This window comes from Canis aureus, chromosome 8 (assembly GCF_053574225.1).
Source record: "Canis aureus isolate CA01 chromosome 8, VMU_Caureus_v.1.0, whole genome shotgun sequence".
Taxonomy (NCBI): domain Eukaryota; kingdom Metazoa; phylum Chordata; class Mammalia; order Carnivora; family Canidae; genus Canis; species Canis aureus.
Window position 1 is genome coordinate 71,566,615 of NC_135618.1, and position 22,736 is coordinate 71,589,350.

The 22,736-nt window shown below is 53.9% G+C and overlaps 3 protein-coding genes and 1 long non-coding RNA gene across 4 annotated transcripts; 2 read left to right on the plus strand and 2 right to left on the minus strand.

Annotated features, from left to right (window-relative positions):
* The first annotated feature begins 247 nt into the window (after positions 1–247).
* CLDN4 (claudin 4) lies at positions 248–1,923 on the plus strand. Its single transcript, XM_077908231.1, has one exon. It carries the CDS (start codon positions 484–486, stop codon positions 1,114–1,116), a length of 633 nt encoding a protein of 210 aa, XP_077764357.1. The 5' UTR covers positions 248–483; the 3' UTR covers positions 1,117–1,923.
* A 790-nt stretch (positions 1,924–2,713) lies between these two features.
* Positions 2,714–6,633, minus strand: METTL27 (methyltransferase like 27). The gene is given in 7 exon segments (XM_077908230.1): positions 2,714–3,002; positions 3,004–3,124; positions 4,720–4,812; positions 5,109–5,244; positions 5,461–5,589; positions 6,159–6,285; positions 6,551–6,633. Coding segments are annotated over 6 exon segments (870 nt in total). The 5' UTR covers positions 6,282–6,285; positions 6,551–6,633; the 3' UTR covers positions 2,714–2,734.
* A 9,321-nt stretch (positions 6,634–15,954) lies between these two features.
* Positions 15,955–19,597, minus strand: LOC144319720 (uncharacterized). Its single transcript, XR_013385446.1, has 3 exons — positions 19,527–19,597; positions 17,374–17,510; positions 15,955–16,169 (listed from the first exon to the last, which is right to left on the minus strand). It is a non-coding gene; the product is annotated as an uncharacterized LOC144319720 (long non-coding RNA).
* On the plus strand, positions 19,594–22,086 carry TMEM270 (transmembrane protein 270). Its single transcript, XM_077908232.1, has 3 exons — positions 19,594–19,747; positions 21,223–21,639; positions 21,765–22,086. The coding sequence occupies exons 1-3, from the start codon at positions 19,676–19,678 to the stop codon at positions 22,059–22,061; spliced, it is 786 nt and encodes a 261-aa protein (XP_077764358.1). The 5' UTR covers positions 19,594–19,675; the 3' UTR covers positions 22,062–22,086.
* The last annotated feature ends 650 nt before the right edge of the window (positions 22,087–22,736 follow it).

The window sequence follows — 22,736 nt, forward strand, 5'->3', positions numbered from 1 at the left end:
GGGCCTGTGGTCTGTGACTCAGTGTCTTTCTCCAGGCTGACCTCAGCATGGGCCTGGGGGCTGGGAGACAGGGCAGTTTCCCCTGAGACTGGCTCTCCAGGATCTTGACTCAGGGGCCCAAGGCTGAGGTCCTGCAGTGCCTTTGTTGGCCTTGGCTCAGGAATCCAGATAAACTGGTCAGGGGGCAGGCCCCAGGGACCGAAACCCCTCCCTCTGCTCCCGCCCTCCCACACAGCCATATAACTGCTCCTGTCTTGGGGCGAGAGCCACTGGCTGAAAGGAACTGGTCTGGGTCCGCTCACCTGGCTTGTCCTTCTGACTGCGGAGAGCTGGGGAGCTGATCCAACCGCCTCTGCCTCTGGACTCCAAGTGAAAGTCTTCCCTGTGGACGCAGAGTGTCTGTCCTCACCGCTTGGATCCTACAGCCCTTTGGGTCGGACCCGCACAGGCTTCCAGGTCGTAGACCCCAGCGGACGGCGAGCCATGGCCTCCATGGGGCTGCAGGTGATGGGCATCGCGCTGGCCGTGCTGGGCTGGCTGGGCGCCATCCTGAGCTGCGCGCTGCCCATGTGGCGCGTGACGGCCTTCATCGGCAGCAACATCGTCACGTCGCAGACCATCTGGGAGGGCCTGTGGATGAACTGCGTGGTGCAGAGCACCGGCCAGATGCAGTGCAAGGTGTACGACTCGCTGCTGGCGCTGCCGCAGGACCTGCAGGCGGCGCGCGCCCTCATGGTCGTCAGCATCATCCTGGCCGCGCTGGGCGTGCTGCTGTCCGTGGTGGGTGGCAAGTGCACCAACTGCGTGGAGGATGAGAGCGCCAAGGCCAAGACCATGATCGTGGCAGGCGTGGTGTTCCTGCTGGCCGGCCTGCTGGTCATGGTGCCGGCGTCCTGGACGGCCAACAATATCATCCGGGACTTCTACAACCCGCTGGTGGTCTCCGGCCAGAAGCGGGAGATGGGCGCCTCTCTCTACGTGGGCTGGGCCGCCTCGGGCTTGCTGCTGCTCGGCGGGGCCCTCCTCTGCTGCAACTGCCCTCCCCGCGCGGACAAGCCCTACTCGGCCAAGTACTCGGCCGCAGCCCGCTCCGCCCCAGCCAGCAACTACGTGTAGGGTGCGGCCGCTCGCCACTGCGCTGTCCCGCCACTGCGCTGTCCCGCCGGCCTCGTTTCTCCCCCGACTGAAGGTGCAGCCCTCGAGCCCAGGATGGCCCTGCGTGGGCCACAGGCTGCCCGGGGCTGGGCGAGCAGGGACTGAGCCGGGCCCCATCTAGTCCCCTTGGACGTCTACCCGAGGCCCCCTCTACGCCAGCAAGAGACTCCTGTGCCACCGTCCACCCGCGGATACGGAAAGGGGACAGAAGTGACAGGGTGTGGCTGGGGAGGAAGAGCTGGCTCCTGCTGGTCAGGACGGCTCAGCCCTGAATTGGCTCAGGCTCTGCCTCCCCATGGGGCCCTGCCCACTCCTGTGTTGGCCAGGAGGATGGCTGGGGCCTCACTTACCCACCTGACCATGGAGCCAGAGTTGACACAGAGTTGACAGACGGGTTTAGAGGGGAGGGGTGAAGGTGCCACAAACTGGTTTGGGTAGTGGTGGGGAGGAGGCCGGGGAGGCTGCCCAGACCGCCCGCACCCCTTCCTGCCCCCACCCTGCAGCCTCAGGGCTCTGCCTCAGCAGCAGGACCCCCAGGCCTTTTGTGACTGGGCGACATCTGGATCCTGCCACCCCTGCCAAGGTCACTGGGAGTCCTGGGGACCTGCTGTGGGGGGGTGGGGGGATGGTCTTTCTCGGGCCTTCACTCCCAGGAAGTCCTGGGCCTCTTTGCTGCCTCCTCTGTAGTTGGTTTTGTAACTTATGTAGATCTGTTTGTCATGGTAATTACCATTATTTTCTACAATAAATGGGACCTGTGCACAGGAAGACTATTGTTTCTGATTTCTGCTGTGAAGGTGGGCAGGGCAGGGCTGGAAGCCTGGGCAGGGGGTCAGTGAGGAGCAGGACCACTGTGTCGTGGCCAGGACAAGAACACTTAAAAAAACTGGTTTGGAGGAATTGTGACAAATCAGAACTTAGCCTCACTTTTGGAACGACCTTGCTCAAAGCCGTTCTTTTGTTTGAAGGTGAAGCCCTACGTAGGAAATGCACTGTATGCCCAGGACTGTGGTAAAGGGTTGGGGACCCCAGGAGGGAGGCTCCGTGAGAACACTCAACCTTGGGGAGTGGGCCACCTGCCGTTCTCCCCTCTTTGTCCAGGTTTTGTCTGGAGGCCATGGTGGTCCGCTCACCCTCCAGGTCCCCTGTCCTGGTCTTGGCCTACGCCGTCCCTGTTGTGGGTCTGGAATGTCCCGTTCCCTTTCTTCAGCCCTCTGAATCCTGCTTGTCCTGAAGTCCTGGCTCTAGGGCTCCTTCCTAATGAGCCTCCAAGACACACCTGGAGCCAGGCTTCCCAACTCTTTGGAGATGAGGGAACAGAATCCTGGACACGCCAAAGTATTTGCTCAAAGGCCAGAAGCACGGGCACGGGTTTCCTGGTCCTCCTGTTAGGGTTAGAGGACCTGCCACCCCGGGAGGAGTCACATCACATCTGCGGCCCTATCATGCCTGGCTCAGGGACAGCCTGGCATGATAGGGCGTCATCTGTTTTCTTGTCAACCTCTCTCTGTCTCAGGGATTGATGTCATGTTCCTGGGTGAGAGAAGCAGAGCCAGAGTCCTGAGACCCCTTCTGGGATTCATTTAATAGAGTAGAACTCCCGGAGGGGCAAGTGGACACAGGGGCCCCATTTTACAGATGAAGCACAGGAGGCCCGAGGACGGGCCTGGCTGAGGTCAGGTAGAGGGTCAGAGGTCAGCCGGGGGCTGAGGACTGGGGCCCACTCCCTCCTCCTGGGCCATGTCCTGTTTTCGGTACAGGTAGATGATGCCAGAGATGAAGCCATCCCTGTCAGAAGTTCCAGGGCCCATCTCAAGCTCGGAGGTGGCCAGTTCCCACCGGTCCACAGGCCAGGCCACAAGGCGTTTCCATGCCCCGGCCTGCTCCAGCCTGTCCAGCACGGTCTCTAGTGCCTCCTTGTAGCGCAGGTTGGATGGGTTGGTCCTGGTGGTCAGACACACCAGCCCCCCTGGGGAAGGGGGCGGGCTGAGTGAGGGAGGGGCAGGAGCCATGGTTCCAGGCTCAAGGCTCACCCTTTCCTGGGGAGGGTGGTCCCTTTCTGCTCCTGTCCTCAAGGGTGCCCTCAAGGGCTCTGTCCTCCCAGCCTTGTCCCTGGGCCAGACTTTCCCCACCTCCATGCCTTTGGCGCTCACTGCTCCTGCGCCAAGGAATACCCTTTTGTTTCCTCAGCCTGACAGCCCCCTACACACCCTTCCAGGCTGATGTGTCCTTTACGCTGGGAATTCTTGGCTTAAGCCCTTGGATGGAGGGGACTCTGTCCTTACTGCTTACCCAGCCCCTTCTGTTGGAGGATGTGGCTGTGTTTGGAGACACAGGAAGGAAGCACTTTGGGCCTCTGGCAAGTCCCCTCACCTCTCTGAGCCTGTTTTCCCAGCTTATGGAGTGGGGCTGATTCCCCTGGTGTCATAGGAACGACTGCACCGTCATTAAATGCTGGCTGCATGAATGACTGACCTATGGCTATAAGTCTTCTCCAGGCACCCACAGCATGCCCAGTGCGGGCTCAGATACACATAGGGACGATGGTGTCTGGAGAGCTTCCTGGAGGAAGGGTAGATGGGGCTCTGTGAGAGGAAAGGCTCCAAAGAGCCTGTATGATGTGGCTGGACAGACAGGGCTCTGGCCAGCTGAGGGGCCTGACAAGCACGGGCTGAGCTGGTTCTGATGGGAGCTTCCTGTTCTCTTGAGCCCAGTTACTACCTTTCTCTCTGACCCCACTCAAGACCCTACTTCTGTCAGCTTCCACAGCTCCCCAAGGCTGAAACCTGCCCAGACCTGCCCAGGCTTAGCCATGGGCCCTGCTGGGCCCAGTGGGGGTGAGGGGGGGCAGGGAGAAGATGCAGCCTTGCTGCAATCGGAGCATGTTTGGGGCTTTCCGATCCTGTCCCACAGCTGAGGCAGGGTCTCAGCATCCTCCTACTCCGCCATTCTCCCTCCTGCCTGTGACTTCCTGTGGCTGTCTTCCCTGTTTCTGCCTGTGGCTGCATTCCTGTGTGTGCTGCCTTCCGTCCCCATCCAGCACCCAGAAGTGCCGTTCTTCTCTGGGTGCTCAGAGTGGCCTGGCCCTCTTCCTCAGGTCCCCACCTGGCTTGGCAACTCACAGAAAGCTCAGGTCTGGCAGTGGGTTGGTGATGGAAGCCCAGAGGGCAAAGGCCAGTGAGGGACAAGGCACACGGTTGGAGCAAAGCAAACCCAATTCTCAGCTGCATATCGACCCCTATGGGGGAGTTTACAGAAAGCACTCACCCCAGTCCTGTGGGGGAAGGGGCTCCACCACTGCAGGCAGGTGGGTAGGCGAGGAGATAGAGCCAGAGAGGAGAGTGGAGTTGCCCAATGGATAAGAGGCAGGCTGGCTACCTGCCTGCCCTGTCTGTTTGCCTGGGTCTGTTGATGGTGGCTGCTGGTGGCTGGGATGTGAGGCTAGGCTATCTGACCCTGGGTAGGGTGCTGCCCCTCACTTTCCCTGGGAGGTTCTGAGGCTGGTGTCTCCTCATGTGGAGGGGGGGGAGGTGTGTGCCTGGGGTTGAACAGGTTGCTCCTCACCTGGCTTGGTTACTCGCAGAAGCTCAGGTATGGCACTGCAGGGCACCTGGCCATCACTGAGGGCCCCCACTATCAGCACCGCATCGAAGGTCCCTATGCAGAAGATGGAGATGCAGTGTGAGGGTCTGTCTTTGTTATGGCCTCATGATGCCCATCAGAAGGGACCAGGCCTGCCACTTATGGCAGGGGGATATGATAAGTGTGGCCGTATCCTGGGCTGATGTCAGATCATGGGGTGGAGGGCTCAGACAGAGGGGCTCAGAGAGGGTCTCAGTGAGGCTTTGGGGGGCTCAGTGTGGGAGGTGGCTTGTGGAGGGTTCAGCCAGGGGTCTGGGGGCTGGGCAAGAGAAAGGGGCACTGTCAAGTTGTCTGGTTGGGAGAGGAGGTACCTTCAGAACTGGGCAGAGGCTCCTGGCCCAAGGTGCAGAGGCTGAGGTGCTGGTAGAGGCCCCGGGCTTGGGCCTGTTCCAGCATCTTTGGGCTCCCGTCCACTCCATGCAGCTGGAGGAAGCCCCGAGCCTGCAGCTGAGATGGAGGAGGGGGAAACAGTCACAGTTCACACCTGTCATCTCTCAGCTGGGTCCCTGCATCTAGGGGGGGCAGTGGGCCCACAATAAATTGTAGTCCAAATGTTTGGGAACAGTGAGTCTGATGGGGGAGGCAGAGTTCTGGGGCCAGAGGTGAAAGGAAAATTTTGAGCAAGTGGGTAAAGAGAGGGCAGGGGATCTGGGGAGGCCTCACCTCAGCAGCCACCAGGCCGGTGCCACAGGCCACATCCAGGATCAGGGCAGCATGAGGTGGGACTGGAAGGGCTTGAGTGAGGCAGTCCACTGCGAGGCATGGGGCACGGTACTGCAGGGTGGCCACGTCCTGGGGACAGAGTGCTGAGCCAACTGGCACCCTCTGCCCCAGCATTTGGGGGACCTCGGTGTAAGATCGTCTAGGAGTCAGGCAGTCCAAACTGTGTGTGCATGTGTGTGGTGTGTGGTGTGTATGTGTGTGTGCTGGGCTCACTAGGGCTCCAGCCCCATGGGGATACAGCACGAGGTGCTTTCCTCAGTCAAGGGGCCAGGATTAGAGAGTCGGCACCCAGCCCACTGCTGGGCCAAGGTAGTGCTCTCTCCTTAGTCCACGGTGATCCCTCAAGTGGCACTCCCTCCAGGCAGCCCCTCTGGCTGGGCTGCAGTCCCAGGTTGGCGAGGTCCTGCTTCCTGATTTCTAGGGGCTGCCAGCGTGGAGCCTGGGGTTGGCCAGAGGGCAGGGCTGCTGTGGGCGAGCAGAGGAGGGGCTAGTCCTTGAGGGGGCAGGACCGCAAGGGCTCACCTCATTCTTAAAAGCCACCCTCGGGTGGCGGGAGGCTAACTGTTCCTACTTTGCAGATAGGAAAGTTGGGGCTGCGCGAGCCGACGAGGTGGAAGTGAGGAGCCTGGCCAGTTTACCTGGTCATAGTCCGGAGCCCAGCGCTCATAGAAGTGCAGTTTGTGGTCCAGGTCGGTGATGCCGTGTAAGGCCCCCACCCGAGCCCGCGCCTCGGCCAGGTTCCCGGCCTCCGCCTGAGCCATCCTCCTGCGGATACATAGCCTGGTGTCTCGAGGCCCACTGCGGTCCCTCCCATTCCCGCCCGACACCTGCAAGGCCACTGCATGGGCGGCCACAGCACACACAGGGCGAGACGGGACACGTGGGGCTCAGGGCTGGGCGGGGGGGTGCTCCCTGCAGCGGGAGGGAGGACCTGCCCGCACCTGCCCGCTCCCGAGGCCGCGAGCCTGACGCAGTGAGCCGGATTCCATCACCCACGGGATCTAAGAAGGTCGAGGGAGTCAGAACTCACCGCGGATCCCACTCGCCTGCAGGGCTGGGAGCCCCGGAAGTGGGGCGGGGCCTGCAGAGCGAGCCTGGCCCCTCCCCCACCGCCCACGGTGATTGGCTCTCCGCTATGAGCAACTACCCAATCAAAGGAAAGCGCTGGCAGCCGTCCCTCCGCCACCAGCCAATGAGCTCAAAGTTCTTGGCCTTTCTCTAGCCCGGGAAGATCAGACTCAGACGCACTTGCAGGGTTTCCACTTTTAGGAGCATCTCTGTGGCTCCCTCTCGAGGTCCTTTGTATGCCTTTACTTTTAGGAAGTGAGAGCCTCTGGAAAAAAAAAATTTTTTTAAAGCTTTTATGTATTTATTCATGAGAGACACACAGAGAGAGGCAGAGACATAGGCAGAGGGAGAAAAGAAGCAGGCTCCCCATGGGCATCCTGATCCGGGACTAGATCCCGGGACCCTAGGATCACCACCTGAACTGAAGGTAGACGCTCAACCACTGAGCCACCCAGGTGCCCCGAGCCTCTGAAATCTTATGGACAAGAGGGGGACCTAAGATCGGCCTTCATTTTTTGAACAGTCACCTTGGTCTGGGCAACGCGATCCAGTAGAACTTTCTGTGGCCATGGAAATGTTCTATACTGGACGCTGTTTGATATAGTAGCCACTAGCTACATGTGGCAGTTGGACATCTGAAATGTGGCCAGTGCTCCTGAGGAACTGAATTTTAAGTTTTGTTTTAATAGTTTAAATAGCCATCTGTGGCTAGTGGCCTCCATATCGGACAGTTTGGGGATTCTTGTTACCTAAAGTCAGTCCAAACACTTGCAGCCTCTGTCTCAGCATCTTTAGCTTGGGTTGCTCCAGGGGATGCCCTGAGGTGAGCTTGTTAGGCATGCAAATTAATGAGCCCAACCCCAGACCAAGTGGATCAGAATCCGATTGTAAGGGGGTAGGGAGGCCCCAGAAAATCCTCTTGAAACAGATTCACCAGGTGAGGTGATTTCTCTTTTTCAATTTTTTTTTTTTTAAAGATTTTATTTATGGGCAGCCCCGGTGGCGCAGTGGTTTAGTGCCGCCTGCAGCCCAGGGCGTGATCCTGGAGACCCTGGATCGAGTCCCAAGTCAGGCTCTCTGCATGGAGCCTGCTTCTCCCTCTGCCTGTGTCTCTGCCTCTCCCTCTCTCTTCATCTCTATGAATAAATAAATAAAATCTTAAAAAAAAAGATTTTATTTATTTATTTGAGATAGCACACAGGCACGATGGGGAGGGGGAAAGGCAGACAGAGAGGGAGCAGCAGACTCCCTGCTGAGCGGGGAGCCCAATGCAGGCTCCATCCTGGGCCCCAAGATCATGACCTGAGCCTAAGACAGATGAGAAACCAACTGAGCCACCCAGGTGCCCCTCTTTAAAAAAAAATTTTTTTTTAATTTTGTTTATTTATTTGATGGAGAAAGACAGCATGAGCAGGGGGAGCTGCAAAGGGGGAGGGAGAAGTAGACTCCCCACTGAGCAGGGAGCCCAACGGAAGACTCTATCCCAGGACCCTGGGATCATCACTTGAGCCAAAGGCACATGTCTAATTGACTGAGCCATCTACATGCCCCTCTCATGATTTCTGTGCCTCTTCTGTTCAGAAGCACTAGGTTAAAGAACCCTTGGGGATCAAAGTTTGGGCAGGCGGAGTCTGGGAGCCTGTTGCAGTTGTCCAGGAGGGAGGCGATGGTCGCATGACCTTGGGCAGTGGTCATGGCTGTAGAGAAGAGTGGATGGAGTTCAGAGATGTTTTGGTGGTAGAAGTAGCAGGGCTTTGGTGATTGAGTGAGTGGTGTGGGGAGGGGAAGCAAGCTGTGGGGAGTTGAGCCTTTGGGTTGATGTGGTGCCATTCACAAGGGAAGCTGGAGAGGAGGAGCAGATTTGGGGTAAAGAGGATAATAACAGTTTGGGGGTGTTGAATTTGAGGTGTCTACGTGAAGATGTCCAGGAGGCTGTTTGATGCCAGTCGTGGGCTCAGGAGAGAGATCAAGCTGGAGATAGATTCAGGGTCATGAGTAAAACCGGTGATGATTGAGGCAGCTGGTAAAGGTGAGATGTGCAGGGAGAGAAGAGAAAGAGAAGGAGATAGGGCTCAGGGTCCAGCTTGAGAACTCCCAACCTTTCAGGGAAGAAGAGGAGTGTCTGGGAGAGCTGGAGAAAACCCAGCAAAGTTAGGAAGGATGCCAAGAACAGAGTGTTTCAAAAAGACGAGGAATGGCCAACCGAGGTGGTTAAAATGAGGCTTTGGAAGTGAGCACTGGCTATAGGGATGTGGAGGTCTTTGGGGCCGAGAGAGACCTTGTAAGTGTACACTATTTACCTTCTCTTCCCTAGTTAGACATCGTGTCCCAGCCTCCCTTATCTGTAGGTGTGGCCGTATGGCTGAATTCTGGCCAATTAAAGGCAGATGGTGATGAAATGCTCTATTTCCAGACATGGACCATAAACATCCCCTATCTGATCCTCTGTGGAGGGGCGCCAAGCACCCATTCCCAGATAACAGAATCTGGGACCCTAAAGGACTGTGCATAGCCGTGTCCTCCTCACCAACCTACATCGGACTGTAACATGAGCAAGAAATCAATTTCATTGTGTTGAGCCATGGAGATTTCAGGATTGTCGGTGACAATAACTTGTCATTTCTCTCAATTAATACAGTGACATTGGCAAGAGCAGTTTTGGGGGAGTGGAGGTAGTGGAGGAAACCCAAATTTCAGCTGTCACCTCCCAAGATCCAAACCCAGATCTGTTTCAGTCCAAAAGTGTACAGTGAGTGTGTTGTGAATCCATGTGTTCAGCTGCAAATAACAGAGCGTGGGCACAGCTACAGCTGAAACACACAGAGAGAGATTGACTGGGTTCATCAAGGAAGCTGAGACTGGGCAGTCTAATCAGAGGCTCAGTTATGCCATCAGGGACCCACACTCTTGTCATCTTCCTTCTCTGCCACCTTTTGCACAGAAGCCTTTGTGCTCATGACTGTCATCTCATGGCTGTTGCACCTCCCGACAGGACAGGAGGCAGAGGAAAGGGCAGAAAGCTAGGCCAGCTCAGACTACACATCATCACAAAAGCTTTATTGGAAACACAGGATCGTGAATCTACTTCATCCTATTGGCCACTCTGGGTCACATGGCTGCCCCTGAGCCATCACTAGCAGGTGAGTCGGGAGGGAGAGGTTGGGAATGGGGACTGGCTCAGTCAGCTGACAGTGTGGGCCCCATCTCTACAGCCTCCTGTTCTGTTTAGGCCCATAAATATTTATTGTGTACCTACTGTTTATCAGGCCCTGGGCAGGGCACTTGGAGTCAGAGATGAGTCAGAAACAGCCCCCACTCTACCCTGGTCTAGTGGGGTGGGGGAGATGGGTGTCTTCTCCTCTTCAGGCTCTAGTCACTATCTCCTCAGTATCTGAATGCAGGATTTTCCTTCTAAGTCACTTGCCCCCTCTCTGGTGTCCAGGACCCCTCTTTTGTCTGGTGGTAGGGGCTGTGGTGTTGAAAGATGTTATTGGAAGGATTGACTCTTTTTTATTTTTAAATATTTTTATTTATTTATTCATAAGAGACATACAGAGAGAGGCAGAGACATAGGCAGAGGGAGAAGCAGGCTCCCTGTGGGGAGCCTGATATGTGACTTGATCTCATGATCCCAGGACCCCAGGATTATGATCTGAGCCGAAGGCAGACACTCAACCACTGAGCCACCCAGGCATGCCAGGATTGACCCTTTATGTAAAGTGGATAGCCCTAAAGGATGTCCTGCTGGATCATCAGAGGGTGGCCTGTCTGGCTCCAGGATAGAACCTAGGGGAGGCCCTGGAGGGACTGCATATCTGTCCCCAGAGTCCCTCAGTGCCTCTGCTCAGTGGTACCCCACTCACTGATGGGGTGCTGCATGGTCTGTGGACACCAACATGGCTCCTGTAACAATGGCTCCTAGGCCCTGGTGGAGAATGAGACTTGCCATGCGGGGTCCTGGTGGGAGCTGGTGGTCTCAGGATGTGCTCTGCTACTCCCAAGCATGGACCCCAGGCCCCACTGACTTCTTGCCACAGAACCCACTCCATTTCTTCCTCTCCAGAGCCCCAGGAAACTATCCTAGCCTCAGGGAAGGAGGTATTTTTCTGACCTATTGACATTTTCTTTTTCCTGTTATCAGCCCCCTTAAATCCTAAACTTTGGAACCCCAAAGCCTTTCCTGTGTCTTTTGCTGACAAGGACCCTCCCCCGAAACACTGGACACCATCCAGTCTGCCCCAAAAACCAGGGTGTGAAAAGGAGCAGTTTATTTTTCAAAACTATTGCATGACCTCATAGATGGGCAAGCCAGAGGTCAAGGACTGCAGGTGGCTGAGGCCAAGTGAGTCACCCTGTGGCCAGAGTGAGTGACAGGAAAGGGTCAAGTGGACAAAGGTGAGGCCATGTTACGTCAAGATGGCCCACAGGCAAGACATAGGGATGCCAATGGGCAAGAGTTCTGAGGGGGATGGCATGACTTTTGGGAGCCAGGTGTGGGAGGGTGGGATGTTTACATGCGTGAGGATGTGCGGGTCAGTTGGGATGCTTCTAGATGCAAGTGCTGGACTGGGATTGAAATCCCAATCCTAATCCCAAAAAATTTTTTAAAAAATTTTTATTTATTCATTCATAAGAGACACAGAGAGAGGGAGAGAGAGAGAGAGAGAGAGAGAGAGAGAGAGAGGCAGAGACACAGGCAGAGGGAGAAGCAGGCTCCATGCTGGGAGCCTGACGTAGGACTCGATCCCGGGTCTCCAGGATCAGGCCCTGGGCTGAAGGTGGTGCTAAACCACTGAGCCACCGGGGCTGCCCCCAGATGGTTTAAATAATTGGGGTTTGTTGTTTAGTCATATGAGAAGTCTGGTGGTCCACAGTACAAGGCTGGCCCTGGGGCCCACTGATTTTTCTTTTTTAATGATTTATTTATTTATTTGAGAGAGATCAAGGGAGCAGGAGGAAGGGCAGAAGGAGAGGGAGAGAATCTCAAGCAGTCTCCTCACGGAGCATGGAGCCTGATGAGGGCTCAATCTCACGACCCTGAGAACATGACCTGAGCTGAAAGCAAGAGTTGGATGCTCAACCGACTGAGCCCCCCAGGCGCCCCGTGGCCCACTGATTTCACCAGGGACCTAGGCTCTGGTGTCCTATTTGTGTGTTTGCCACGAGGGTTCCTTCCGGTCACAGGATGGTGGCAACAGCTCTGACATTCGTGTGTCCTCACATACAAACCCCAAGGCAGGCTGGGCCCTGTCTCCTTGACTCTCTCTCATTTTCTTTCTTTGGAGGGAGGACGCTTTCCCAGAAGCCCCAGAGGTTGGGAAAGCCTGGTACTTCCAGGCTCGGGCGTGGGAAGCGAAGCCCTGTCTGTGGGAAACAGGGAGAGGGCAGGCCAGGGTGGTGGTCTGGCGGGGGGTGGGGGTGTGGCTGCTGGTGCAAAGTGAAGACCCTGCTCACGGGTGTGTGCAAACACGTGCGCTTCCACCTGCATCTGAGTCTGATGGGTGGGAACATCCCCAGGGTACGTGTGCAGGGCCCGGGCCTCAGGGCCCGAGGTCACCAGGCTGGGACTGGCTTTCTAACCCTGCATGGGGCTGCGGGGAGTTATAGCGTCAGATCTGTGTTTCAAAAGGCACCCAGAAGGCAGCCTAGGAAGTGCGTCCTGGGTTCCCAGCCTGTTGTAATGATCCGGGTAAGAGCTGAGGCTGCCATGGGATTGACAGGTCGGAGGGTGGTTGGGGACAAGAGAGCAACTTCCCTTCTTCTGGTCTCCTGTCTCCTTTGCTGCCTCTTTCTTCTTCTCTCCTCTTCCTCCTCCAGTCAGGGAGCACCCCTGACTCAGTCCTGGGCCCTTTCTCCGCATCTAGCTCCACGCACTTCCTATGTGATCTCATCTTGTCCTGTGGTTTCAAATACTTTTTATATGTCAGTGATCCCCAAAGAGGTGACTCCAAGCCGCGACTCTCCCCTGAACTCTGGACTTGTGCCCCTGCTATCTCCCCATGGAGGCCATGAGCGTCTCTCTATGGCATCACTTCCAAATCCAGTTTTCCTTGTTCTCCTCCTCCTCATCCTCCAGAACCACTGTGCACCCAGAGGCTAAGCCCAAGCCAGCTTTTTCCCATCCCACTTTCTGTTGTGTCTGCAAATCCCGTGGCCTCATCCCTCTACTTGGGCCTCTGCTACTCTGGTCCTGTTTACCCTTTCTTCTCACTCTGACCCCTGCTGCAGCCTCCTCACTGGCCTCCTTGCCACCCTTCTGGGCCCACCCACAGTCCATTTTCCTCAGAGTAGCCAGAGGTAGTATTGATTATTGTTTTTCAAAACTTTAATGGAAAATTCCAAACACATAAGAGATTAGCCCCATGTTTTGGTTCATCACTCAGTTTCAAAGTTTTAGTTAACAAAATACACCCAACCAGAATGATGTTTTTACAGTACAAATTTGTTGAGCTTACTCCCCTGCTTAAAGTCCAAATTCCTGGGCTCCCTGGGTGGCTCAGCGGTTTGGTGCCTGCTTTTGGCCCAGGGCATGGTCCTGGAGTCCTGGGATCGAGTCCCATATGGGGCTCCCTGCATGGAGCCTGTGTCTCCCTCTGCCTATATTTCTGCCCCACCCCTCTATCTGTGTCTCTCATGAATAAATAAATAAAATCTTAAAAAAAAATCCAAATTCCTTACCAACCTCATCCCTAACCTCTCTCCTCACTCCACCATCCTTGTCTCTGCTGTTCCTAGAACATGCCATGGTTACCTCAGGGCCTTTGCACTTCTGTTTTTGGGCCCAGATCACTCTTCCTTCAGATCTCTGCTTGATTGGCTTGGTTGAGAACAAGGCATCCTCTACCTAGAATGAACAAATATTAGCATTTTGTCATTATTGCTTCAGAATATGTGAATGTAGAAAAAGACAAGATAACAGATTAAACTGAAATTCCTTCTGAATTCCTCCCTCCTCTCTCTGCTGCTGCAGGGACCCAGCTACCACCCTGAATGGCTGGGACCTTCCAGGTCTTGTTTTTATATTTTTACTATATATGTCTGGAATGTATAATATTGCTTAATGGATTTAAGAACATGTATATGATCGCTATCGCTTTATAGCTATTACTCTGAAAATTCCCTCTTTTACTTAACTTCCTCTCTATTTACTATGTTTTTGAGATCTTTCCACATTGGTGTGTACAGGTTGCATTGATGGTAACCACTGCTTAGTCATCCCTCAAACAGATACACCCAATTCATTTATTCATTTTCCTACTGATGGAAAATGATGCTGCCACAAATAGCCTTGCATATTTTTTTTGTGTGTGTTATTGTTGTTCACAAATGAATACTTCTGGAAGTAGTGCTTTACAGAATGGTGTTTGCTTCCTGGTATGGGGTAACGAAAACAATTTAGTTCATTGTAAAAGAGAATGAATAGAAAATTCACGTTGCACATAGTAAGGGCAATTATTGTCGTGAGCTCATTTCAGTTTCACATATGTGTGCAACGGGCAGTTGTGAATAATACCTTTCTTAGCATGGTTGGCTCTCAGAGTCTGAGAACTAACATGAAAGTGCCAGGTGGGGGCACACATCACATCAGATGCTCTGGTTGCCTCCATGGACTCACACACTTTATCAGACTTTTTGGTTTTTGCAAATGAGTAGGAGAGAGTATTTCATTTTAATTTGCATTTCCCTTGATTACTAATGAAGGTGCACAAGTTTTCATAAGTTTATTGGCTTTTTGGGTTTCCTCTGTGAATTGTCTTTGCCTATGTGTTCTATTGAGTCACTTGATTTGGTCTTATTTATCTTTATGTTTGTAGGAGTTCCTTAAATGTTTTGTGTATTCTGGATACTGATTCTTGGACTGTTTCATGAGTTGCAAACATTTCTCCTAGGCTGATGCTACCTTCTGGCTTTGCTCATGGTGTCTCCATACCAGGTTCAGCAGTAAAGAGCTTATCAGTCACTTGGACCAGGACAGTGGTGGTGGGGGTGTAAGGGCAGAAGCTAGATGGCCAGTGGCTGGTGGTGGCAGTAAGATGTCTGCAGAATTTATTTCAACAACATGGTTTAAGAGGTCCTTGGCATCCTCAGCTGTCTTTTCTACATAGTAGCCTGTTCCCACATTGATGAGTACTTGTTCCACATCATGTAGCTTCCCAGGACACACATAGAAGTCGTCAGTGGGACGAGTATCTCTTTCCCCTTGTTGTTCTTGTTCAGCACGTTCAGACAGTCCTTGCTCCCATGGACTTGGTCTGTACCACCTTGAGCTGGGCAATGGACGTGGACAGGAGCTCCACTTCCTGGTCCAGCTGGTTCTTGAGCATTTCTAGCTGTGGCAGGTTCAGCTCGGTGATGTTAACTGCACCATGTTGGGAAGGAGGCATTTTTTTTTTTTTTTTTTTAGTTAATTTTAAGGTATCAAGGACCCTTCTTTAGTCAGATTGTTCTGGAATTTCAAAATGTAGTCTCAGCCTCCAAGTAAATCGCCAGAAAGTGGTTTGGTTGAGATGAAAAATTTCCACATATTGCCTTATGAATCAATACAATTTGTGCACTTGGAGGCCATTTCTTTTTACACATTTGTGCATGTTTTAAAGCATTTTTGCCTAGCCTGTAGCTTATTTTGTTTTTAAAAATTCTTTTTTTATTTAAAAAATTATTTATTTATTCATGAGAGACCCACAGAGAGAGAGGCAGAGACACAGGCAGAGGGAGAAGCAGGCTCCATGCAAGGAGCCCAACATGGGACTTGATCCCCAGGACCACGCCCTGGCCCGAAGGCAGGCGCTAAACCCCTGAGCCACCCAGGGATCCCTAAGAATTCTTTTTTTAAAAAAGATTTTATTCATTCATCAGAGAAACAGAGATAGAGGCAGAGGGAGAAGCAGGCTACCCTTGGGGAGCCTGATGTCGGACTCGATCCCAGGACCCTGGGATCATGACCTGAGCCAAAGGCAGACGGTCAACCACTGAGCCACCCAGGTGCCCCTTGTTTTTAAAAATTCTTGAGTTAACTTTCCAATCCACAGGGGTTGGCTTCATTGACTCATCAACCCCGAAGCATTGGTGTGGGGCCGGGTGCTGCTCCAAGCACTTCCCAGACCCTGTTGGAATGACTTCTCCCCATAACCTCACCCATTTGACTCTACAAAATGTATCCCAGTTTTCCAGATGAGGGAACTTGGGGCCGAAACAAGGACCTGTGATTAAATGTCAGAGGTCAGTTCAAACCGAGGGCAAAATGTTTTCCTTTAACCAGGATAGGCTCCTCTTGCATCCATCAGTTCTTAATTATTACTTTTGTATTTAAGTGGCTCCGATAAAGCCATTTTTGGAAAGTCAAAAATACAAATCACAATACATATGAAAGGGATATTTATCATTTTTATGTACTTCTGCGGGGGGGAATATAATGATTTGAAATAAAGTGAGATTTTAACACTGGTATGTGAAAGGAGAAAAGTGGTCTGGATCATTCCCCGTGGTTTCGCCTCCAGTAACCCAGACATGACATGACTCGCACCAGGCCAGCTCCTCTGGATGACGCACGGTTGTTGTCACGGGGAAACCAGCCTCCCAGACTGGCAGGGGACAAAATAGCAATGAAAAGTTTTCCAAGTCCAGCAGCGAGCGCAGGTGCGCTGGGCTCTGCACCCCCGGTGTGTGCTCCCCCGCGCGGCCGCACTGCTGTCCTGCACCTGCAGGGTAGCGCACCTGTGCGCACCTGAGAGCCGTTGGGCTGCCGGCAATGGGAGCAAGGCCGAGGTAGACTGCCTGCCCTCCTCTAGCGCTGGGTCCTGGGCTGGGGAAGGAGTCTGCGCAGCGGGGCCACTGATAACTGGGTTAACCCACCTGGTCCTCCCTGTTACCTGCAAGGTGTAGACAGGGCCAGGGAGGGGAGGTGGTTATTGCCCAAGGCCACATACACGATAGTGCACGGATGGCCTTGAGCTTAGGTGTTGAGTAGGAAAGAAAAGAGGATGGAGGGTTCCTAGCCTAAGAACCCACATCTAGGGGCTCCTTATGCAGCAGCTTGGCCTGGCAAGGGGCTGAATCTCCAGGCAGTTACTCCCTTATTCATTGGTTAATTCAACAAATACTTCTGGAGCTCCTGCTGTGCACCTGGCACTGTTCCAGGCATGGAGCACTGTCGTGAGCAAGGCTCTTGGTCCTGGCCTTCAGAGGTGGCGTGGCAGGAAGGTAAGGAAGGAAGATGACAGGGGTGACTCTGGGGCTTCTGGTAACTGGTACTGCATGGCTGAGGCTAGGCTATGGGGGGACTGTGTTAGCAAGTACAGAGCCACAAAGAAGACTTCCTGAAATTTTGCTTGGGGGCCAAGCTCTGGAGGGAGGAGGGGCACAGCTGATGGAGCTGGGACTGAGACCCAGCTTGGTCTTGAGAGATACCCCGAGAGGCTGCCCTGGCAGCACTGGGGCAGAGTGAGGTCCTTGTGATCCCATCTCCTGCCTGGACCACATGACCAGGGAGTTTGGTTGATGTGAGATTGAAGACCATCAACTCAGCTTAGTGATAGTAGAATTCTTGGTATGGAGGTGCTGGGTGATAGCTTGGAGGAGGGGGGCAAGCCAAGAAGGGGAGGAGACAAAAGAGGGGAAAAAGACTCACAAATCCTAATTTCTGTCCCTACCATGTGATTCCCAGCAACCTGTCAGGCCCTTCCCCAAACCCACCATTCCTCTCCACCGCCACATTGGTGGACAGCATCACCAACCACCCTTCATTCAAACCTTCTGAGGGGTCCCTTGACCCCTGCTTTGCTTTACCTCTCTTCAGGATATCTGTGTGTCAGACAACCTTGGAATAAATATATGGTGTCCCCCTCTGGGGCAAAGCACAGGTGTGCTCCAGCGTGATGAAGATGATGTCTATCCCAGGAGCAAAGGGCTGGCTTGCTTACTGCCTATTAAAAAGATTTGGGTTCTGTAAGCTTAGATTTATTCTCTCACAATATACCTGCTGAGTGGACAAGTGTCACATGGCCCTGTCCACAAACCCTTGTGGGATTTGGGACTCTGAGGAATCAATGCTAAACCCTTGGCAGGTAGTGCTGTGAGCAGTAGATGGTCCTTCCTCTCTGACCCAGGAATCTCATGCTTCTGCCAGCAGCCAAGGCACTCGGGGAGGCTGGCTGGTCAGCCTGCAGGTAGGGTACCACCTTGGACCTTTCCTGGTACATGACTGCTTCCCACCATGTTGCTCTACATTCTACGTGTCTTTGGCATCTGTCCACTTCTCTCCATTCCCGGGGTTTATTGTTGTGGATTCCTAGCTGATCCGTCCCCTGCCCCACCTCCTCCCCACCCTCGCCAGCCCAGACCCCTTCTCCCCAGTCTCTCCTCCTCCCGAGGAGGGACAGTCCTAGAGCACACAGGAATCTCCTTGCTGCCTCAGCTCTTCTACGGCTTTCATTGTGTGATAGAATATTCTGTGGCTGGACGCCTGGGTGGCTCAGTGGTTGAGTGTCTGCGTTTGGCTCAGGTCATGATCCCAAGGTCCTGATGATCAAGTCCCACATCGGGCTCCCTGCATAGAGCCTGCTTCTACTCCCACTGCCTATGCCCCTCTCTCTTTGTGCCTTATGAATAAATAAATAAAATCTTTTTATTATTTTAAAGATTTGGCGTTTGCCGACCTCACCACTTGCCTTGTGCTCCTCCCTGCCTCCCGCTTTCTGCTCTCAGAAGTGTTCAAATCATGCTGCTTTCCCTGTCCGGACCGTCCTTCACAGTTTCTATGGGAAGTTCCTAGCCATCCTTCAAAACTTAATGCAAGGAGGCCTTTTTGAAGCCCTGGTGACCCCTTAGTGCCACAATGTCGGGGGTACAGAGGGAGGGTGGGTGATAGGAAAGGCAGAGGACAGAGTGGAGGGACTTTGCACACTTCACCCTCCAGACCCCAGCTGTTGTCCCAGGAGAGGAAAGGAATTGGTGGACAGACTGGGCTGAGGTCATCCTTGATGTTGCAGGGACTGGGTTCCCACGTCCAGTTGGGCAGGTTACATCCTGCACAAGGGTGCCTGGCCGAGGTGGCAAATGAGGACTGAAGACATGGTGTGGGCGAGCGCTGGGGTGGCAACCACCCTTTCCAACCTGCACCAGGGTGCCCTCTAGTCACCGAGCCCCGCATTACAGTAGCCTTTCCAGCAGAGGGCGTGCTTCTAAAAATTTCTAAAAGGCTGTGAGAGCCTCCTCTTGTGGCCTCCTGGAGCACCTGCGGGGGGGGGGGGGGGGGAGGGGTGTGGGGAGGGGGGAGGGGCGTGGGGGGATGGGACCCAGACAGGAAAGCAATCTGAGGCACTCTGTACTAAAAGTTCTGGATTCTCCCAGAAAATCCTAAGCCTTTGACCCTAATTGCAGCCTCCGGCAAGCTTTGCAAGATGCTCCAGGCAGCCTGTGGCCTCCTTGGAGTGGGCGAGTTCAGCAAATTGTTGCCTTTCTTTCATTCCCCCTGCCTCTCTCCAGAACTCTCTGGAGCGTTCAGGTCAGCACACTCTGTCTCCCCTGCTTTGCTGTAACGGAGTCTTAGGTGTCACTAAGATCTGAGGGGAAAACTAGCAACTTCATTTCTCTGCTTTGTGGTGGGGTGTGTGCGTATGTGGGGATGCATAGAGGGGCTTAGGTAGGGGTCTGCAGGTTTGGGCAGCTGAGGCTCCTATCTGTCTCCAAATACAGTGTCCCCTGTGGCCCTGGGATGGTGTCAAGATATCTATTTCCTGGGCCTTTGATTCTTTGGGATTTCCACAGACGTGGGCAGGTGCAGCCCCCAGCCACCCTCAGCCACAGTTTCTGTACACAAGGACTGCCTCAGTTCCCACTGCAGGCCCCGAGGCTGTCCCTCTGAGAACCTTCTCTGGCGCTTGTGTGGGTGTCTGGGCAGTCTCCAACCAGGAAGGGGACAGGATGTAGAAGACAAATACCTTAGTTTTTGCACATTGCAGGGTGGGGGAGGCAGGTAGAAGGGGGTCTTTTATGGCAACCGGGTCACCACGGTAACTCAGCCCCACCCTGCAGTATCTGTGAGGTCACCCTTCCTCTCCCAGCTGGAGGAGGGGGAGAAGGGGCAGATATGGAGGCCGTCCCTCCGGTCAGATCCAGCCTCTTGGAAATTCTGCTGCTGGTAGTGAAGCTTTCAGTGCTGGTGAGTGGGAAATGGGGGCCCCCAGGCCTTCCCAGTTACCTCAGAGCTGTTGGACCCCATGGACCTGTCCCATCCGGTGGAACTAGGTGACTGCCTCCCTCAGAAGCCTCACCCACAAGCCACAGTGCCCGTAGTGGGGTACATAGCCAGTCCCAGATGGCTGTCTCCCACGCCGCCCCCTAGGGCTCCAGGTGGTCCTCTGGACAAAGGTGTGTGGGGTCTAGATGGGGTGCTTTAGGGCTCTGATGAGGGCCCGTTCAGCCCCAGGAATGGTGGAACTTTCCCATTATAGTCTCTTTCCCCACTCAAGCTTGCACTTTTCTTCCATTAGATGGGAAGCATCATATCCACCCTGTCACCCAGGACAGAAGCCTGGAGATCTTGGGTCCCACTCTCTCCTTTACCCCTCTCTAGAGGTCACTCAGTCACTGCCCCTGCACTTCGCATTTTTCTACCCCAATGCCACTGCCATTTGTCCCCAGCTGCCCTCATGACACCAACAGGTAGCCGGTGGGCAGGAAAGCCCAAGTGCTTGGGAGAAAAAACCGCCTGGGGTTCAAATCTGCAGGATCAGAGGGCTGAGGGGGTATGGTCACTCCTTCTATTATCATAATGAACCACTTCCTTTGCTAGACTTCTTTTTTTTCAGTCATTTATTGGCAAAAGAGGTTATAGTAATCATAGATTATCTAAATTACAAGATATTTTCTCATATAAGCATAAATATTTGATTAATAAAATTTTTAAAATTGGGGTTCAATTTGCCAACATATATCATATCACCCAGTGCTCATCCCGTCGTGCCCCCCTCAGTACCCGTCATCCAGTCACCTCCACCCCCCCCTCCCTTCCACCACCGCTTGTTTGTTTCCCAGAGTTAGGAGTCTCTCATGGTCTGTCTCCCTCTCTGATATTTCCCACTCATTTTCTCTCCTTTCCCCTTTATTCCCTTTCACTATTTTTTATATTCCCCAAATGAGTGGGACCATATAATGTTAGTCCTTCTCCGATTGACTTACTTCACTCAGCATAATACCCTCCAGTTCCATCCGCACTGAACCAAATGGTGGGTATTCGTCATTTCTAACGGCTGAGGAATATTCCATTGTGTACATAGACCACATCTTCTTTATCCATTCATCTTTCGATGGACACCGGGGCTCCTTCCACAGTTTGGCTATTGTGGACATCACTGCTATAAACATTGGGGTGCAGGTCTTCCGCTTTGCCTAGACTATTATCAATAATCACTTCAAGGGAAAGAAAACCAAGATAAAACGAAATACTTTCTAAAGCGAATGGACTGAGAATGGAGTCCTTAGAAGTAGGCAGATAAAGATCTTTCTTGTTGGGGTAGTTGAGACCTCCAGAGAGGGGGGACCTGGCCTATGGTAGCCTGGCGGCCCCACCCCTACAATAAAACCGGGGACAGGTAGGGTGCATGAGTGACAATGGTGTGGCTCTCCCTCCTGCAGCTGGTCCAGAACCGAGTCCACCTCTACAATTTCCTGCTGCTCAAGATTCTCCTCTTCAACCACTGGCTGTCGGGGCTGGCCCAGGAGGCTTGGGGGTCCTGCAGCGGCCAGGTCCATCCCCCCGCTGGGCTTGCAGCCAGCCCCTTGGGCCGGCTGCTACGGGCGGGGCTGGTGCTGGTGGAAGTCCCCATGTGGCTGGGGCTGCGGGGGCCCCGGCTGATGGGGGCGGCCGTGCTGCGCTGTGCCCGCGCCTTGGGCCTGGCCCCGAAGTGGCTAGGCCTGTCTGCAGCCACCTGCATGGACCTGCTTCTGTCCTGTCTGCATGGCCTGATGCTGGCGGTCCTGCTGCTGTCAGTGCTGACCTGGAGGCTGTGCCGGAATGCCCATCGCTGCGGCCTGGGCTGGCTGCTCAGCAAGGTGGGTGGGCACGGCTCAGGCCAGGCTGGAGAGGGCAGGCCTGGGACACTGGGTCTGGCAGCCGGGCAGCGCCACTGTGGGAGCTCCTGATGGCCACCTCCTGCCCCTCCACTTATCCCCTCCAGGCTTTGCTGGGCAACCGTGTGGTGCCAGAGCTCCTGACACTGCTGAAACGTCTGTACTGGTGGGTGGAGAACACAACAGCATTCACCTCCTGGCACCTAGCCTATCTCATCACCTGGACCACTTGCCTTGTCTCCCACCTGCTGCAAGCTGCCTTTGAGCACACGGCCCAGCTGGCCCAGGCCCAAGAGCCTGAACCCTCGAAGGGCTCAGGACCCTTGTCTGAGTCCCCGCTGCCTGAACCTCTGGGCCCTGAGGCCAGGCCAGCCCTGCCAGAGCATGGGATCCCTGGAGAATAAGTGTGTCCCCATCTGTCTTTCTGGATCTGGTCTGGCTTGGGGTCTCACTCTGTGTCCCTCTCCTCTACTGGCGTATGTGTGCATGTGTGTGTGCGCATGCATGCCCTAGGGCTGCCTCTGGAAAGGAACTCAGATTCTGTGGGCCCCTGATCTGTGCCAGATAACTCTCCCAGACACTTTCCATATATAATTTTGTTTAAATCTCATAGCATTATGGGCATCAGGTTTGATTAGCTCCATTTTCCAGATGAGAAAATTGAGCCTCAGGAGGTTGAACATTCCCAAAGTCTCAGAGTAAGTCAGGGAAAGAGCCAGCACCGGACCCTAGATTTCTTGTTTCCCCAAACCCCTAACTTTCTCTAGGTCTGTGCCTTTGATTCTCAGGACTGTCGGTGCCCAGGACTTTAAGGGAGATGGGTCGTTAGAAACTCTGGCCTCTGGGGGGTGCCAAGGCCTCACATTTCAGAGATTCAGAAAGTTCCTTTGAGAACTAGTGACTCCCGAGCTAATCTGCAAATAGCCCAACCCGTCATTTACACTCTTAGCCATTCACTTTACCACTCACTCATCCATCCAGCCATGCATTCATTTGCCCATCTATCCACCCATCCACCCACCCACCAACCCATCCACTCATCTATCCATTCATTATTCAGCCTGTTTACCCACGCACCT